Source organism: Xiphophorus couchianus, chromosome 3 (genome assembly GCF_001444195.1).
Source record: "Xiphophorus couchianus chromosome 3, X_couchianus-1.0, whole genome shotgun sequence".
In the NCBI taxonomy this organism is placed as follows: Eukaryota; Metazoa; Chordata; class Actinopteri; order Cyprinodontiformes; family Poeciliidae; genus Xiphophorus; species Xiphophorus couchianus.
In genome coordinates, this window is record NC_040230.1 from 7,600,641 (window position 1) to 7,620,849 (window position 20,209).

General features: G+C 38.4%; 1 protein-coding gene across 6 annotated transcripts in view; it reads right to left on the reverse strand.

Annotated features, from left to right (window-relative positions):
* Positions 1-20,209, reverse strand: part of cadm4 (cell adhesion molecule 4) — a 228,537-nt gene that overhangs the window by 36,881 nt on the left and 171,447 nt on the right. For all 6 annotated transcript variants that reach the window (XM_028012103.1, XM_028012106.1, XM_028012101.1 and 3 more), the window contains exons 2-3: positions 13,204-13,350; positions 1,113-1,400 (exon numbers count right to left, since the gene is read on the reverse strand). In XM_028012103.1, coding sequence (XP_027867904.1) covers positions 1,113-1,400; positions 13,204-13,350 — 435 coding nt within the window. The remainder of the gene's footprint in view (positions 1-1,112; positions 1,401-13,203; positions 13,351-20,209) is intronic.

Here is a 20,209-nt window from a genome sequence, read left to right on the forward strand (position 1 = left end):
AAAACAAACAGGGTAGGCTTGAAATATTTATGAACAAAAGCATCCAAAATGAAGGCTGTGTGACAGCTCAGTGTTTACTGATGATGTGATAAAAATAAGAGACTTGCCCATATGAATTTTAAAACGTACCATAAATATACAGAGAATAGACTATCTTCTCACATCCAGGTAAATTTAAAAAGGCGGATTTGAAGAAGCTTCACAGAACAGATAGCCAGTGACCCAAAACATATTGCAAAAGCAAACCTGAAGATTTTAGTGGTAAAAAAAAGAGGAGTATCCTGCAGTGGCCAGGGTCAATCCCTTAATCTGAGACTCACTGAGGTGCATTTCACTTTCTGAAAGCTTTATTAAAGGCAGAAATACCTGTGGATGCACAAAAGCTGTAGCAAATACTTAAAAATATATAAAAAATAATGCTTTCCGATTTGGTTTCCATGTGGTGCACCAGCTAGAGACTCCAGGGCTCATCGGCATATCATGAGTTAACATTTAATATAATTGAATCAATTCTTAGAGCATTCTAGTAGACAAAAATGAATGTATTTTTGTTTAACACCTCAAAGTGATATAAAATGTGTTACTTTTCAAGAATTGCTTCACCGTACTGTAAATTTGTTTTGATTTTAAGTGTGAATGTACTCTAGAAATAATAAAAATGTGTGAAAACATTTGCAGATGCTGATGATCTGTTGTCTCTGTATAACCTCCTACTAATACGCAACATGGTGGGGTAATGAACTGATAATGACTCCCAGAAACAACAGGACTGCAAAATTACTTCAGTTCCAATGTGAAGAAATGTTTGATTTAAGTGATAAAAATGGAGGAAATGTTAGGTAAAAGTCTGGCACCTTGACAGCTCAAATCCTAATTTTTCCTCCATTTATCCACCCGTCCTTACCTGCTCTTTTCCCCCTGATTCAGCTCCCTTTCATCCTGCCAAGCCATCAATCACCCATCCATTTATTTCCATTTTATTCTGCACTCAGTCTGTGGTGTAAACCTACCATTCTACTTCACCTGTCTTTTACCATCTCATTAACTTTCACATTCATCTCTCCTAATCATCTACCCATCCATCACTCCATATCTAAGCTGTGTCCTTGTACCTGGTATCTCACGGCCGTTGCGCATCCAGCGCAGGGTAGTGGCCGGCTTGCTTCGCGGTGACACGCAGGTGAGCTCGGCCTCGCCGCCCTCCACAGCCTCCTGCTTCACCTCCACCGTCGGCGTTTCTGGAGGGACGGAAACAGATAGCGTCGCCACCTGGTGGTGCGTAGCATCCGTGTACAGCTGGCAGAAGTAGCCTCCCTCGTCGGACACGCTGACGTTGGTCAGGGTGATGCGCACCAGTCGTTGCGTGAAGAGCACCATCTGGAAACGGTCGTCCTTCAGAGCTAGAGTAAGGGGGAAATAACAAGAGAAAACTTACTGTTGTTGAGGTTAACACAAAAAAGGGAGTGAGGATAGCGAGTGCACAAGAGTGGTAGTAGCAAACAGTTGGATGGTAAGAGTAAAAGTCATACAAAGCAGAAAATTGTTTTGTTATTTATGAATTGAAAAGTTTAATTTAAATAATTTTATAAAAATTATTTTTGTGAAAAACCTTCAGACCATTCCTTTGTGTGTTAAGGAGCCAGACGTTGAAATATTTTAAAGTGGTGACAATCTGTAGTTATTCAATCTATCTAAATGTCTTTCAGAGTTTTTCTTTGTTCTTGGCTCATTTTCTGTCAAGTGCTTGTACCATTTGTGAAGTAGTTTTATTGTGTCTCACTCCAAAGTGAACAAGCTCCTGTTAAAATGCCAGACTTTGCTGATTACAAAAGTAGACATCGAAGTAAACATTTAAAAACCTTTTCCACATTTAGTTACATTTAACTGAAGACAAATCTAGTAAAATTAAGGTGAAAAACATTTGTGGGAGGAAATATTTTGTAAAAGTAAAACGGTGCATTAATGATACTGCACAGCTGTGCACACACTTAGCATAATTTTTGAAGCAGCTTTTAATTCAGTTAGGGCAATAGTTTTTTGGAGTTCACACCTGTCATCATTTGACGTGAATCTGATTAACCTGAATAAAGTTATCTTATTCTAGTTTGATTTTACTGACATTTACTAATTAGAATCCTTTAGCTGAAACCATAATTTGGAGGGAGGTCACCAAAGGTTAAAATGACATAATCTCTGAAAGGTATCAGGCAGGAGAAGCATACAAAATAAGTGTGCATTGTTATATACACACCATAGTCCAGCAAAGACACCAATTAAAAACAATTTGAGAAACTATGGAACCAAGGAATATTACTAAAAGTTCAAATTTTTCAGTAACTGAGACAAGGCAGAAACTGGTAAGGAACACCAAAGGAGCTGGAGGGAATTCTGGGTCGGACCAGTCGTCTTCTACATGTGACTGGAGCATCCATAATGGATATAGACAAAATAATTTTTTTTCATCCAAAACTCCATTCAAAATCTCCTAAAACTTTGTGTGAGAATGAGTTGAGGTCTGATGAAACCAAACCTCACCTTTTGGTCACAATTACTAAAGTTTAGGTAAGTTTAACATAAAAACAACAAATCCCCAAAAGATCACAATACCCAAATAAAATATTGTGGTGGCACCATCATCCTCAGGAGTTACTTTTGCCTCACATGAAATTAGATTTACTGAAAAGGGAAGTGAAATTACTGAAAGGCAGATTTGATACAAAACCTTCAGGTGTCTATACAGCTGAATATTACCAGACCTTTAACTACTTAGCGTCATTGTGAGTCCTTGCACAAGACAAAGTCAACAAAACAATGGCTGCACCAGCTTAATATCGCTACCGTGATAGTGATATCAAGCTATCGCTAAAGGTCATTACGTTAATGACCTTTTTTTGACCTATAAATTAAAGATCATTGAAAAAAAGCTAGTTGCACTTCAGTGTGTACGGTGCAGCTTTAAATGAGCCTCATATCTGAATGACTGTAGTCTGGTGTTGTTGCAAGTGATTTCAAAACATATTGTTTTACTCTTGGTAAATCTTTTTTAGTGCACATCTCTGTAGATATAGATAACCTTTTATGTACACTGTCTGGTAAGTATTAACAAATTCCTAAGAGAAACAGAGGCATAATTCAGTGGCATGACATTTTCAGCTTTGAAATCAGTTATTACTTGGCCTCCAGACAGTTAGCTCTGTTTTCAGTGAACAGCCGGTTCTATCTCATAAAGCGAGGAGTCCGAATAGAGTTTCAACATCTAATTTGTGATGTCACTCTTAACAGCTCAGCACACAAAATAGAGGCTGTGAGCATCCCAGATGATTGCTGCCCTGGAATTGATAGCACTGCTAAATCTAAGGTTTCGTTTGAGGAAAAAAAAGAAGAAAGAAGAAAGTTCAGAGCAAGTTTGCAAGGCGAGTCTCCAGAGCTCCAGAGTCGCTTCAGTATGTGGATTGATACAACTCAGCCTATATGTTGGCTCCCTCATTTCCTGCTCATTTTCTCCTGAGTACTGATTGGACTGTCATGAGGTATAATGGAGGCGCTTTTTCTTGTTAGTTTGTTTTTTTCTAATTTAAGAGAAGATTGTTTTAAGATTTTAATTATTGTCGTTTTCCCTGCCTCATCTTAGTGCAATGCAAATAATGCTACATGTTCAATGAGACAAACCTATAGAATGGCCAGCTTTTGACAGGAGCTGAATACTCCAAGTCGTAAATTGACATCAGCTTTCAAAATGCAGCAATTGCAGTCCACCTTGAACCTCAAATCAGTGAGCTACAAAACATCACAGTGCATGAAGAAGAAAGATGGAGGAACATTAAAAGCTTGAAAGTGAAAAGGTGAGCTTGTAGCAGTTTTTCTTTTGAAAGGAAAGGAATCGAGTTAATGGGAGGAAAAATCCTGGTAATACCCAATAATTCAATAGCTGTCTGTGGATGACAGTAACTCTGTGACCACAGATTCACATAAATGCCTCTAAGGCTCAGTTTGTATTAAGCTGACCGTGAAACCACTAATTTTGTGTTTGGTTCTGTCCCTGTTTTGTTTCTTTTGTGTTTGGCTCAGCAAGATAAAAAACACCTCCCTTATGTAACACCCGGCCACCTCACAGCACAATACACAATATCAGAGAGAGAGAGCTAGAGATATTTTTTGTGGATAAGTGTATTTTTGTTTGCTTTCTACAGGGAGTGAAGAGGAAAGGAAAGCAAATTGAAAGAGATAAACTAATATAAGTACATTCTGTAACAGGGCTAGCAAAACTTTATACGGTACAATACTGAATACAATAGCCAGGCTTGGAGGCATGAAGTTAGTCCACTCCTCCAGATCCTATGCCACAATAATCTCTCCACCTCATCCAAATCTTTTTTTCTCTCCCCTGAATGGTGGTATGAGGATTGTTAGAGCTATTCCCCACAGACAGGTAAGTCTTTTTCCTCCTCTCTCCACAAAATGGCAACTAAATGTCAGACTGCTGTTCTAGTCCAAGTTCACCTTTATTGTCCTGTCTCATTTGCATGCTGATGAGGGCTGGCAAAAGGAGAAGAAATAGAGACATGGACCACTGAGGAGGAGAAAGGCTCCATTTGGTTAGTTGCCCTCTTTTGCTGAAGCTGACCGTCCCCACATTGTCATAAAACACAACTGCGACAGGTTGCTTGCTTGCACAACATGTCGCACAATTTTCTTTGCTAACTGCAGTGGCTTTATTTTGGGAGTTCATAGCTAATAGGAATGAATGGAGAAAGATCCTGGTTTATGATCTGGTTGGCAGATGGATAATAGCCACGAATGTATGGAAGTGAAAAGTCAACAAGATGTAATTTATGTTTTTGGAAACTGCCCCATAATGGGACTTTTTATTTGCTTCCATAAGTGTACTGCAAAAATATCTATACTAAACTTATCCTGCTTTTGTCAAGTTTTAGTCACAAACTTTAGTAATTTACAGGGATTTTATGGGACAGACCACAAACCTGTAATGAAGTGTGAACTTGCAATAACCTCAAGCTAATGGATATCTACAGTACTTGTTCTGGGAAGGTCTGAAAGGTTTGTTAGAAAACATTAGTGAATTAACAGCATCAGGAGGAGCAAGGAACACATAAAGGCATAACACTATGAAGAAGTTTGGGTTAGAAAAAAATATCCCAAGATTTGAATTTCTCACTGAGTGCCGTTTCATTCAGCACTGTGGGAAATGACACAACTGCAAACCTACTAAGACAAGACTGGCCAACTAACAGGAGGCCCATGCTAACTGTGGGGAAGCTGCATATATTCACAGTTCTGGTAACACGGGAGACCAAAATGTTACTTTTTGATCTAGACTCAAAGCACTGTGTGGCGGAAAACTAACACTGAGAAAACAGCAATAAAAAACCCATCTTCATTTAATCCTCATTTGGTGATGCTTTATTTTACCAAGGAAAAAGAAAGTGTTCAGAGTTGATGGGGAGGTGGATCGAGCTAAACACAGGGCAAGCCTGTGAGAAAATCTGTTAAAGGTTACAAAAGATTTGAAACTGAGCCAAACGTTCACCTTTCAGCACGAGAATGCTAAACGTACAGCCAGAGTTAAAGCTTGGATCGAGGGATTTCTATATGTGTGGATGCCCCAGTCAAATCCAGACCCAAAAGCAACTAAAAACATATAATATCAATTGGAAACAACTGTTCACAAATGATTTCCATCCAATCTGACTGGGGTGGAGCTATTTTGCAAAGAAAAAAAGAAAAATCTGAGTCTATATATACTAAGCTGGTAGAAATATATCCCCAAAAGAGTTGAGCTACAGCGAGAAGTGATTCTACAAAGCATTGACGCTGTGAAAAGGCGCTGTGAAAAGAATCTAAAAAAGTACACTTTTTAGATTTATATAAGCCAAAAAAAGTTGTAAATCATGAATCCTTCTTCTTCTACTTCACAATTATCTGCTACTTTATGTAGGCCTATCAAATGAAATCCCATTGAAACAGATTGTAGTATGTGGTTGTACGAAAAAGTTCAATGGGTTTGGATACCTATTCAAAGCACTGTGGCAATATAAATGTTACATATTCTCTAAAAACTGCTTCGCCTCCTTAAGCAGTGTATTTTTCCCGTTTCCCTTTTTGCCTCATCCCCCTTTACTCCTCCTGTATATTCTCTCTCATTTTCTCTTTCATTCTCAGCTTTACACCACATCTTTCTCTTTCTCCGTGTTCTTATTAGTCTTCGCCATGCATTCCTGAAGGGTGCAAGTCAACGTCTCATGTGAGAGCAGACAAGGCAGCTCAGCTTAAATACTTAATGGAAATTGCAGTTGTGCTGATCTGATAGAAAGAGAGTCAGGGCTGAAAGTTAGATTCTGTGCCCAAAAGCACCAACTTCAACTCTCCAATTTAGTCCACTTCTTGATTGAGGTGACAGACAAGTGAAGTGGAGAAAAAATCAACAGAGCGGAGTGCTGCATGTGTAAAAAATGAATGGCTGCAATTTTATCCTATTTCTAAATTTCCCCAGCTGAAAATAAAGAGCAACTTCTATATAGTCAAACTGTTTTTCTAGTGAATAGTCTTGATTGTCGAATCAAAACAAATTGCTGTTTGTAGGTTTTTATGAATAGATGGTTAAAAATGTGTTTAAATATAAACTTTTCAAAACAATGTCATAACAAATGATTACAGAAAAACAAAGTATGACTCACTGCTGTTTGCTTTGTTAGCTGGCAACATCAACAAAAAATATGAAGCTAAATTCAACAAATAACCGGGCTTTGTGAATGATGCACAAAGCCCAGTTTTATTAATTTTCTTACGATTGAAAGTAAAACATCTAATACAGTTTAAGCACATTTTATCCTCAAGAAATCTCATGATGCAAAAGTATTGCAATCATTTTCCTTTTAACATGTTTTCATCAGATTAAAGATGAGTTTTAATTTAACCTCCAGACTTTAGGCTATTTATTAAGCTACTGTTTATTACCTTGAACTGATGCAAGCTTTTCTTTCGTTAACAAGCTTCTACGGTTATTGGTTAGTGGCAAATACAGTGATTTGAAATTATGCTTTGTAAAAAAAAAGGGGGGAAGTTCAGGGCATCTTGAAATCAGGGGTGTCTCCAATGATTAGTTTTTGATATTGGGAGTCTGGGAAATTTTCGAGCTGACTAACTTTTCTAAATACTCACCAGCCACTTTGTTAGATACAACTTGCTTGAACAATGTTGGACCCACTTTTTGCATCCTGAACTGCTTTTATTCTTTATGGCATACATTTAGCGTGTGTTCGAAAACATTTCTTTATTAATATGATAGCATTGCACAGTTGCAACAGATTTTTCAGCAAAATGTTAATGTTTCTAAAAATCAGTTTAAGATGATTAGAAGGTTCACTGTCGTCATAAAGGGATGGGCATAATGGTGTGGCATTTAAACGATACTCAGCAGGTACTAAGGAGGCCAGAGGATGTCACAAAACTTGGATTTGTCTTTTAAGGTACTTCATTTTGTTATTTCTCTGTAACTTAGTAAGAGACATTTAATCAAATATTTGTAGGATTGCAAGCATATATTTAATCCTGTGCGTATTTAAAAAAACACCCAAATCTTATTTTTAAACTGTATCAAACCGCAAATAAATCACCAGAAGCCAAAAAATTAATAGCTGAATAATTGATGAGTATAAACGCGTAACTAGCTCTGCATATATTATTGTTTTATTTAATTAAAAGTTATTTCTTATGCAAAAATCAAGCAAAATTAAATTAGTAAAAGTTAAGAATGAAGATGCATTGAGTCAGATTTCTGCTTTAAGAAAAACAGAAATTTTCTTCACCTGTTCTGTGTTTTTAAATTAATCTCACAACTCCTGTTAAAAATCTTTTTTATTTTGACTCAAATTCCACTGGGGAAGTCTGATGTTGCATTAAATTCATAAACTATTAACTGTTGAAAGCATTGATTTAGCTCTGTAGGAGTCTCTTACATTTAATCTTGTTTTAAAGCTACTTAGCTGAGTTTAATATTACATAATGCTCTAAAAAAATTATGCAAACAGATCCAAACTCTGCATAAAAAAAAACTCCATGTAGAACTCTGTGCGCCTGAAAACCTTGTCCTATATCCTACATCATTTTTTTATTCACTGCACCTGCATTATGTTTTTCTTGGGTTTGCCTGTCTCCAATTTTCAGATGAGGATTTCTAGTCTCTACAGAAAGACAGGAAGCTTGCAGTCTCACACATGCAATTACCGTAAATGGCAAGAAAAAGGCACAACTTAAAATTGATTACCCAAGAATACAAAGCTTGTAAAGTTTTTGGGAAAAAGGGAAATCTCACACTTATCTTAACTGTGGATAAGACTTAATGTGGATAAGACTGACCTATGTTGTGCTTCTGGTCCTCTCGCACTATCTTGTGGTACCCTTGCTTGTAATGCTATCTTATCAGATACTGAGCTATGACACAAGTAACCCTTCAACCCCTTACTTGAAAAAGGGATTGGAAAAAAATCAGGCAATTTAGTTGCAAAACTCTAAGTTGCACACAAGCAACTTAGTGTTTGCCTGTGTGCAATTTTCTGCTTTAATCAAGCTAAATGTAATTTGCTTTTCAGTTAAGACCAGAGCAAACTTTTAAGTTTTTGGAGGAAGTCTTTTTTTCCCCCGCTTTCCCTGAATCAAGCATAGAAATGTACCAACTGTCACACAATGAAACAAGCAGAATAATCCTTTAACAAATCATAATCCATAAAAAGTTTTAGTGGGAAAAACAAGATATGAGAAGAGAATAAGAACCACATTTGTGAAACAATAAAATCTTACACAAATGTGGTTATTATTCTTTTCTCAAACAGGAGTTTTGAGCTGCAAGGTAAGCAGGTGCTTTTTCAAAGGAAGTTTGTTGTTTCCAGTTGGCTGCTCAGCCAATCTGTTTGATTATTTCTGCACTGAAATTCAGCAATGTTTGGTTTTGTTATTGTTTTAGGAAGGAGAAAAAAAACATGTCTAAAATTAAGGTAGTGTTAAAAAATGACCTTGTGCACAAATTTCTTCTACTTTTTGCTCGGTAAGAAGACACAGAATATTTCAGTGGCTTTTCAGTGGAAAATGTTATATTTTTACACAGTCAACTTTCTATCTTTAAATAACAATGTTATCCTAATTTGCAGCTAATAATCTTTGTTTAGTGGGTTATTTGGACTCACTTTAATAGACATTCAGTAGGCCTCAAAAGTACCACCGGAGCAAACTTCAGTTAAAATTGTAGTTTGCTGACAGGTTACAAAAAAATCTAAATGATCCGATTGTAACAATACTCCCATATATTTTCCAGATCTCTACATAAAAAGTTAAGGCTCAAGTCTGGATGTTTGGTTTTTATTTTTATCTTCCAGCCTGGCAAAAAGTCTTAAAAAAGCACTGTGGCAGAATATACCAACAATGAAACATGGCGATGGCAGCATCATGGTTAGGGTTACTGATCCTCAGATCAAATAAAAGTTTCTAACAAAGTTGGGATTATAACATCTAAATGCCAGTGAGTTTCAACGTGAACATTCAGTTTCCTGCTAGGAAAAGATGAAAAACTGAAGATGAAAAGGATGAAGATTGCAGAACTAAATCCAACAGAACATGTGTGCAGTTTGGATTCTACAGAATACAACTCAAAATGTTAATATTTTAAAATAGTTTATCGTGCAGTGGCGGCTGGCCAGTAGGGGGCGCTTGGGCGCCGCCCCCTTTAAATTGTTTAGATAATAAATGATTTCTATTCTGAACTGCAAAATACTTAGAAATGTATTTATTCATACTGTGTGTCCAATAGACATGTTAGAATTTATTAAAATAGTAAATACATAATTCTAATTGCTCACATTGTGCACACTTCCTATGTGCAGGGCGCCGTCCTAATGAGAGTGTATGTAGGCGCATCAACTTTTGGCAAGCAGGTGATCTGAGGCTGACTTTTAATTGGTTGTTTAAGGTTTTCCACAGGGCGCAGCGCTCTGCGTCCCGGACACACCCATTCTGTTGTGTCATTACTGGTAGAGCGTCAGTACTGGCTAATTTTTTTTAAAAAACATTGTGTGATTGGACAATCCCCGATTCGACTCATTAGCGCAGCTGCAGTTCGTTAGGTCGATTCACGGTTACGTTTGCATTAAGCAATGCATTTTACTGCTTTCCGTGTTTGCTATTTCAAAGTTCTGGCACGGAGGCAATGTGGACAACAACTGGGGTAAGAGACTTAAAACATCTTTCAGAAAAATGCAAACGGCACGAAAACAGCCGCAGCCACCTAGACAATGCAATGAAGCTAAGTTTTTGGGGGAAACTTAGCATAGCTGAAAGGTGCTTTTCAACTCTGAAAAGAATCAAGACTTTTCTGAGAAACTCAATGACTCAGGACAGGCTGAATGCATTGGCCATGTTGTCAATGGAGAAAAGACTAGTCACAGAGATGACTGACTTTAACAAGAATGTAATTGAGAAATTTGCAGGGCAGAAGGAAAGGAGGGCAAAATTCATGTTCAAATAGTGCTATTTTTTAAGATTTGTTTTGTTTGTTTTTCATTTGTTTGTTTGTGTGCGCCCCCCTCAGTTTTTTTAGCACCAGCCGCTACTGTTATCGTGGTTTCATTGTTTTACATCACAGAGTCCTTTTATTTTAACTGTGCTGTGCACACCTTAGAGATAAATTGTTTTTAGCCAATTCTAAAAATGTGCCTTGTTGTTGGAACATGTCATGTTTCCTCATTTGCAATAATTTGTCTAAACTCTTGTTTGTTGCAGGTAATTTCTGAAAGATCTAGTTCTGACTGCTCTAACACAGCTGCAAGAAAACCATTGAAATTTAAGCTGATGTACGCTATAAACTAGACAACATTAGAGTTTAGATGTGTAGTAACACACACCCACAGGAACAGAACACCCCTAGATAAATCATACAAGCAGATACAGATAATTTAACCATGGAAATTAATTAACTTCATACAAAATGTATTGATTAGATTTGGAAATCTAGTTATTATATCAAGGATAAAGATTGTTTTGGTATAAATTTTATATAAATTGCCTTGTTTCATGTGCAGGTCTGAATGTGCATGTACTCTCCATCTCCAACCGCAATTCTTTACATTCACTTCTTCAGGATGCCTTTTTGTAATTGCTGCTGATTCCAGGGGTCCTAATGAAAACCTCTACCCAGCTAATTATGGACTTCACAAAATTCTAATTAAATCCAATATGACTTGAAGAGCATCCAGTACCTGACAGGATCTTTAACATACAGCAATCTGCTGAAAAATGCCTGCCTGCCAGTTATATTTGTAATATTTCCCTTGCTTGCGGTTCAGCCACACAAAGTGGATAATGATTAATTTCCTTTTCAAGACTCATGCATTGAACTGGTTGAAGTTATTAAACTACATGATGACCAGTTAAGACTAGCTGATACACCAGTTGAAACAGGCTGAGATTTCTGTATCACAAACTCACTGGGTGAACTCTTTAAAGTTTAATTCAGGTTTCAAAAATAAACTATTATGAATATTTGCGTATATGACACAGAGCCGTTAAAAGGTTTTCACACCCATGTAGCGTTTTCAACTTATAACCAAAAATGTATGTGAAATAACACAATCTAATGCATATCTAGGTTAGGTTATAAACTAATATCAAAACAGCATCCTACCCATAATTCGAAAATGGAAAAATTATGCAACAATGGCAAACCAACCAAAACATGGCTGTTCAACTAAACTGAAGGACTGGGTAAGGAGACCATTAATCAGAGAAACAGTCAGTAGGCCCTTAGTAACACTAGATGAGCTGCACAGATCCACAGCTCAAGTGGAAACATCTGTTGAAGAAAACTACTAAGTTTTACACTTCACAAATCTGCTTTTATAGTAGAGAATGTGTGAAAGAAAACTTGTGGGATGATGCAACAGACTTGACATTGAGGTTCATGTTCACATTGTAGCAGGAGAACACATTGATTGAGGAGGGCTTAATACATATCCAGTTTCTTTGTGATACATTTTAAAAGCAATGAATCTCATCTTATCCACCTCATAGTTATGAGCTATTTTCTATTTAGTCTGTTGCACAAAATCCTGAGAAACTACATTCAAGTTTGTGTTTGTAGTGAGACAAACTAAAGAAACCCCAGGGGTGTGAATACGTCTGCGAGGCTATCACAGTGTTAAATGATCGGCAACACTGTGTTAGCTTCTGGGGAGGTGCATAAGGTGCAGAGAAGAAATCAAATATTCAAATGTTTGGCTTGGAGGAAAAAAAAATTTAAAGATTTACTGGTGGAGATCCAGGTCAATATACATAAGGTTGATAAATATAACTGAACTTCAGAAGAATTGACTGGTGGTAGAGCCAAGAGTCAAAGGAAAAATACTTTTGATTTTCCACTTCTGTCTGATTTCAAGGTAACGTTTAGTGGAGATACAGATGGGTATAAAGCAACATCTTTTTATTATGTTTTTTAAGTGATTGTAAGTTTAGAATATCCAAATATTTGCCCTCAAGCTGAACAATTGCCTTTCAAATTGCAAGAGATGTCACACAGATTATGAGGTACATAAATATACCCCGTTATGCCACAAAACACAACGGGGTTTTCTGCTTCATTTAGGCAGCCACACACAAATTTCAAAGGCAACGCTTAGAATCCTTGATCACTGTTCTTTGGCTCGAAGGTTTCCCAGCAGCACTTACACAGACTCTGGCGAAGGTAGCAACTTGCCCTTGCATTTAATTAGCAAGTAAACACATCTAATGTTTGCCCACCCCCAGGATGTAAATTAAATGTGCCTTGATTATAATATTGGTTACAATGATAATTTGCCAAGAAGTTGCTTTTTTTTTAAAAATAACTTTGCAAGGTTGCGCTCTAATGAGGACCGTAATAAGCTCTGATCTCATCAATGGGGTTAACTCTGGATTATGTAGAAAGATTCAAATTATGCTTTTAAAACCATCACACTATGAGTTTAGAATAAACTTCAAATAACTTGGTGATTATCTGAATCTTTTATGTGAGATACTTTTCAAGCAAAAATTAAAATGATCAGGAAGAACAATACAAAATGTGATGGCTTGGTGTGTTCATGCCAGAGCCTCCATCAAAGACTTCCTCCAAATGTCAGAAATGGCAAAAGCATTCACGCAGATGGATTTGAGGCCACAAACCTCTTGTGCCGTTGAAGAAGAGAGTCTGCCGGCGGGGATTCTGGATGACCACAATTGAGCCATCGTAGTTCTGCAGGCGGCAGGAGATCTGGGCAGTGCCTCCCTCCAAGACTGTCACATTCTCTGCTTGCACTGCTTGGCAACGGGCTGCGGGAGAGAAAGATTGATGTTCATAAAGTGATGCAAGGACTGCTTGATGGAGAGCAAAGACACAGAGAGAGGAGAGCGTAGGGAACAGATGCAGAAGAGCAAAAAAAGATAAATTCACAACTCTCTTGAGATAAAATCTTTCAAAATAAGGTACTTAACGCATTGCTCATTTATGTCCCATTTATCATAAAGATACAACGATAACAACAGCAAAAAGAAAGAAAAACAGAAAGAGAAGGAAAATAGACAACAGGGAGATTGAAAGACAGAAAGATGACACTGAAAAGTTCCACATGTTAAATAAGGTTTTTTATGAGCAAAAGCACTATAATTATAATAAGAGGGATAATAACCATCACCATTAATCCCTTACCAACTATTCACATGCCAACAACTACTTTGCCTCTGACTATTCTAACAGATTTAATAAATTCAAGGGTGAAAATATTCAGTGGTAGCTGCATTTATTGGCACCACTGGCGAAAGTGTGTATTAAAATCATCTTCTACTGCAGCTGCATAATTTCACACCGAGAAATTTAGAAAAGTTTAACCTTTTTTAAGTAGGAAAAAGGATTCAGTGTTAAGATGCATCTGTTTTGAAGGAAATCACTGGTGCCACAGTTGTTCCTCCTGCTGGAAAGTCATCTCCTTTAACACTTCACAAGGTTGGACCATATGGTGAGTGAAGCGTTTGACCGTCCCTCTTTGCATATGTCCATGAAAGAATGTTGATTTTGTGCCAAATGAAGAATTTCCATTTTGATTTGTGTTTGGATCATTATTCTGCTGCTAGATCCAGTGACGACCCATTTCCTGTTTACTGGTGCAATCCACCATATTCAACTGTGAGCTTAATGTGATTTTTTACATTTTCATCCTTCGTCTTACTTTAATAGTATTACTTTGTATTACTTTATTCCCCCCTGAAGAGTTAGATGTAACTTTTTGACAGCAAAGTCCCATTTGAGCAAAGGTGTCAGTTCCAGTTAAACTCCCAGAAGAATTCATCAAGCTCAACATATTTACTTTTATGATAAAACAGAACAAGATTTTGATTTGCTTTGTAAAGTACCTATCGCATCCCAGATCAGCTATGGGTGATTTCACACATATCCAAACCCATTCAATAAGTCTGAATATTAATAAATACACTATTCCTTAAGCTCCACAGATTTACTTTTATGACAGTAGGACAGAAAATATATTTTTTTCAGCATTAATTCAGGATTACTGGTTGGCATGTAGATAGCATGTCAAGGTTCTTATGATCAGGATGTGATGCTTTGTGGCAGTGAGCTTGAGGATAGTTTTAATCCTCAAGCTCAAGCTTTTAAATACATTTATTTTATTTAAAAATAAATATGGTTTCTCATCCAGTCTAAAAGATACTCAAATTCAAAGTTTGGACATTTTTTGATGTGATGTTTGGTGTTGTTTGCACTCAGAAACATGATCAACAAGGCTCTAACTTTTTCTTGACTTTTTTAGTGAACTGGTTGTTGACATGGGTTATAATTTTACTAAGTCAGGTTGTTAACCTGACACACAACCCTCCTGATTCTACTTCCATGCTTGGGAAAGGCATTGGCGCACATGAACTGCGCCAAGTGTGATTGACTGGATCCATTTGAGCTCTGGAACCAACTGTGTCTAATTTAATATTGCAGTCTCATTGCATGAGTCTGAAGTGGAGAGCACTGATGCACCATTACACATTCATAATGCAATTCATCATCCAGGTGCGTGCTAAACCCAACTGATTACATCCCATTATTCAAATCTAATGGTTCCTTATTAGAGTGGCAGGATGATGCACCAGCCTTGGCACTTGCGAACGGCTAACTCAGACATTCAGAGACCTTTTCTAACACCAGCTCCTCATAACTGCTCACCTGCAAATGAGAACAGAGATGGAATTCACACAGTGCAAAATTAGCACTCGCCGATACTTCCTTGAACAATCTGTTAATTAAAACTGATTGCTAGCCAACATCTTTAAACAATGGAAGGTGATAAAACAGCAAGGGGTATCTTTGATGTTTCTCAAAGCACCAAAAGTCAGTTACAAAGACATTGGCTATTCTTTGCACGGCCCATGTTTGCTGACAAAACTTAGCCGAGTGTCCCCCTCCTGCTGAGCTGAATGGGATAGTGTGGGCCATTGTCTGAATATGAATTATTTGACGAGCAATTAGTCACATGGTTTGGAGCCAAAGGTTACCTTCAGAAGAGGAGCAGCTCACTGGTTCTCTCCAACTCCTAATTTGCATCCCTATTTGCATTCCCTCCTTCCCCTGCAAAGTGTTGGCCGCGGGGAAGATTTAGGTAAAGAACAACATCAATATTGAACGGCAGTGATGAAACAGGCAATGAGAAGTGCAGAAAAAGGCGACGAGACTGTTGGCACATATACATATCACTGTGGAGTGCAGCAGTGTCTTTGAGCTCTGTAAAACACCTTTAGAAAGCAGGAAATGTTGGGAGACAAAACAGATGGTGGCTGCCACGACAGGAGGTGCTGACTTGACTGCTTTGGGACAAAATAAATGTCTGTATCTGCAACCCAGGTGTTTGTATGTGTGTTCATGTACAATAGGTGGGCATGAGCAAAATGGAGAGGGTGGCATATTGCAATTAAGCTACTTTGACATCATTTAATCTTCCCAACTTAATCCAAATCCAATTCTCTTCTTGATTTTAATCTCTTTTAATTAAATACTTAAAGCTTACATATTCATCATGTTGGAGGGGCGAAACACTGAGTCATGCCAGATACACTGAACAGAAAAAAATAAAACCAAGTGGGAATAAAGACAAAGGAGACTCTAATTCTCCGTGGAACTGAGAAAAAAAAATGGACAATTACCACTAATTGAAGTCATTATTGCTCCCATTCTCTGCATCAATATTGTGATTCATATCAAGGGCCATCAGGGCCTGCCACCGCCATCCCAATTATTTTTCTAATGGAAGCTATTACTCAACACCATAGCAACTGGGCAGGGCTATGCGGCCATTGTTTTAAACAATGCTAATTGTAATATAGTACTGCTATGCATCCCAACAAAAAGTCAAAAGCAGAGAGTGTCTGCCTGTGGGTTGAGTGACCGATCAGAAGCTGAAGTGAAAAAAGGATTTCATATGGGAGAGGAAGAGAGAAAAGAAGTGGTTAAAGGTTTGCGTGTGAAATGATGCCAGAAAAACTAATTAGATGTCCATTTGTACTTTGCTCCCGTTTCTCTTGACAGCTGTCTCCCCTTCAAAGGAAATTAGCTGCAGTGGCATAGCAGCACAGCTCAAAGAAAAGTCACAAAGGAAACTAAAATATTAACAAGCATTTACGGCTGTTTCAATTGGGTTGACTGATTTCCGTGGCTGCCTGCTGAGAGATGCCACCCAGAAACACCTGCTGGCTGGCGGTGGATGGAGATGATGCAGGCTCTAACCACAAAATTCTAGCGGGGAGTTAGGAAGTGAGGGTTTGGATATAATAAAGCAGCTGGGGAGGGCTGGACGAAATATACGAGAGATGACGCATTCCTCCACTTCTGCTCATAACGCAGCTGGGTACGGCACTTTAGTTTGACTGTAGGTTTTATAGGATCTCATTCATATGAAGGCCGTGAGCCTGCGCCTCTGATCTGCAGAGCAGCGCACAATCTGGGGAGAAATTGTGAGGCAGGGGCTGGGGGGATGTGGGTGGATGGGCGAATCAACCCCCGTGACAGAGGTATTAATCTCAGCCCCATTAAAATGTGTGCCCATAATAAAATACTCCGCAAGACCAGCCTCATATTAAAGGAGAATGCCTCAAACAATCAATGTTGTGGTACTGCACTGACGGCTATGATCAACTGATAAAATACTATGAACCTTTTCACCTTTTGTCATGTAATAACTACAAACTTCAAGGTATTTTAGTAGGATTTTCTGTGACAGATCAACAGCACGTGATGGAAGGTGTTCTGTTCATGCCTACATGCATAATGCTAGGTGGAACGAAAAAAAATACTGCACAAAATCATAAAGAAAAAAAATTGTTACGGTTAAGCATGATAGTGATTGCTTAATGCTTAAGGAATTTTTTTTTATCAAGGAAGACAGATGGAGTCACTTACAGGGCAACACAATGGCTCACCAAAGTTTTCAAATTTCATTTGTAGAAGAAATGGAAAACTATTCATTTCTTATGTACTGTTTATGGACTACTTTGTTTTGTCTATCACATGAAACCCCAGTAAAATATATTGCACTCCTTTGCTTTAAAGTGACAAGATGTGAAAAAGTTCACTGCTAAATCAAGTGGGGCAACACAAAGAGGCAATTCTCTTTCCAACCAAGCGAGGGCAATATTTCACAGTAATTAGTCTTCTGCCCCACAACCACACGCCTGGGTGAATAGGAACCTTTATTTATAAGGTTAACAGACATATGAGAGAGGTCATCATTTTGAAATGCATAAACAAATAAATGAATAATAGCTCACAATTTTATACGACAGGGCAGTTCAGGGTCCCAGCCTAATGGTCCTGCAAGAGGCTGACTTATAAGCAAAGAAAGAGAGGGAGAGGATGGAAGAGGATTGAAACAGAGAGGGGATGGGCGGCTGTAAGGGGCTTTATCGAGTTAAAGGAGGGGGGCACATGGAAGGCAGCCAGGTGGACTGCTGGCTCACCCTTACTCACAGTAAATTCCAGAAACTATCTCCCTGATTCAGAGTTAGCAGGCTGAGTTACCACATTGGTGTGCACCTATTGCTCCCTGTCCATGGCTGTAAGGGCGGAGCGAGGTGAAGACTGAACAGAACAGACAAGCAGGATAGGAGATGAACTGTCTCCATTTGCCCCAAACAAGCTCCCCTGTATCCTTGAATCAGCTGGAGTCGCTGTCACCCCATTCATTATCTGTCATTATCTTTCAATTGGAGGCGGGCCAGGAGCCTGTGTTTTCTTTGCATGCCGGCCACGGATTTACAAGGAAATCGATGCAGAGGGGGGAAGACTACAGTGCCTAACCCCTTATGTTGTTGCTGCTTTAATTAAAACAATAACAACAGCTCATGGATTCCACTCATATGGGGTCCGCTGGCAACCATTCCATCTCTTCCCATCTGGATGTACATTTTTTCTCCTCTATCCCGGGAGTCTGCGAGGCGAGCCTGTTTCCACAGTATCTATGCAAATGAAGTGTGCGGTGTTTACGTGTGTGCGTGCATTTGTGTGTGTGAAACACTTGCTGTAGGTTAATCACAGAGTTTTGCGGTGCACTGACTCCATGAAATAGCTGACTTTGAGGTTCTTCTCTCCCGTAACTTCCTCTGTAGACCTCTCCCTCTTTCTTTTCCCAGTCTAAAATTATCACTTCATCTTTCTCAGGGAGAAAGAACTCTGCCAATCATAAAAAGAAATAATAAAATGCAAAGAAAGAAATTCTTCCTTTATAAATAATACATAATCCTTTTACAAATCTTGCCGCCGTGTCTCTCATTACCTCTGTTCAGTCGGCATCTCCTGTCCTGTTTTTCTCCCCTACTCTCATCCCTCTCTTTAAGTGTATTTCTCCTCATTTATTCTCACTGCTCTCCTCTCTTGCTGCTTTTGTGTCTAATCTCATTCTCACATCTGTCTTTTGTTTTTATTTTAACCCACAGTCTTTCCCTCTGCCTGATCTAATCCTTGATTTCTCCTGCCGTTATCATCCTTCCTCTTTTCTTCCTGTCATCTTTCCTCCTCATTGCCTTTATCTCTTATTGCATCGCTCATCGTGCATCTTCCTCATTAGAGCTGTCCTAAAGGTCTCATTTCCTCCTTTTTTCTTCTCAGTCTCAGGAGAAGTGTTGCAAGCCATTCTCCTCTGTTCCTGGTTTCTTCTTCTTTTCTGATGCAGTTTTTCCTGCCCCTAAAATTGCTTCCTTTCAGCCTGCAATGTGCTTTCATTTTCCTTGCAATCTCTCTCATTCTGTCTCTTTTTGTGACTCAGTGGGAATCTTTTCCTGTCTCTCTTTCTGTTCTCTGCTAGTTCTATCTTGCGCACTTTCCTTCGATAAAGTGATTTGCTCTGCAGCTCAAGTCTGCGGGATAATCGTGTTGCTTTTCTAGCGGAAAAGAGGAGGTAAGGCCATGATGCGGGTAGGGGGATGTTGGATGGGCAAAGGACTATATGGGACAAAAGGACAAAGCATATGAATGGAGGAAATAGTTATTTTTTGCAATTTTGCTCTCCTTGTGATATAGATTCCTTTATTTGGCTTTTGTATAGCCCAGGATTTTCCTTGCAATTCACGTAGCTTAAATTTCTTCACTTTACTTATTTCAACCACAAACATTAATGTATTTCACTGGATTTTGAAAAGAAAGACCTTCACAAAATACAGCATGAATGCAAAATTACGTTGAGTCAATACTTTCTAGAACAACCTGTTGCAGCAATTATTTCTGTGCACATCTGGTGACAAGCATTTCTGCCCAATCTTCTATGTGCAGTCAGATCGGATGAAGGCCGATCTGACTCTCTTGAGAGACAATCTTCCCGTTACAGAAAATCAGGGTGCTTGTTTTCCACCACACATAGTTTTTGCATGCAAGAAAAAAGTTGACTTTTGGTCTCATCTAATCAGATAACGTTCAACCTCTCACTGCTCCAGAGTTTCCATGGGTGAATTATGTGATATTGATTCATACCGCAGTCCTGACTTTATGTTTTCCATAACTTCATCCCTAAGTTGCGTAGTAGGCTCCCTGGTTTTTATGGTCCTGTTTGTTCACCAGTGTTGATTGAAAAACCTCTAAAGCCTTCAAAGAACAGCTGAATTTATACTGAGAATAAATTACATACAGGGAACCTGTATGGATTAG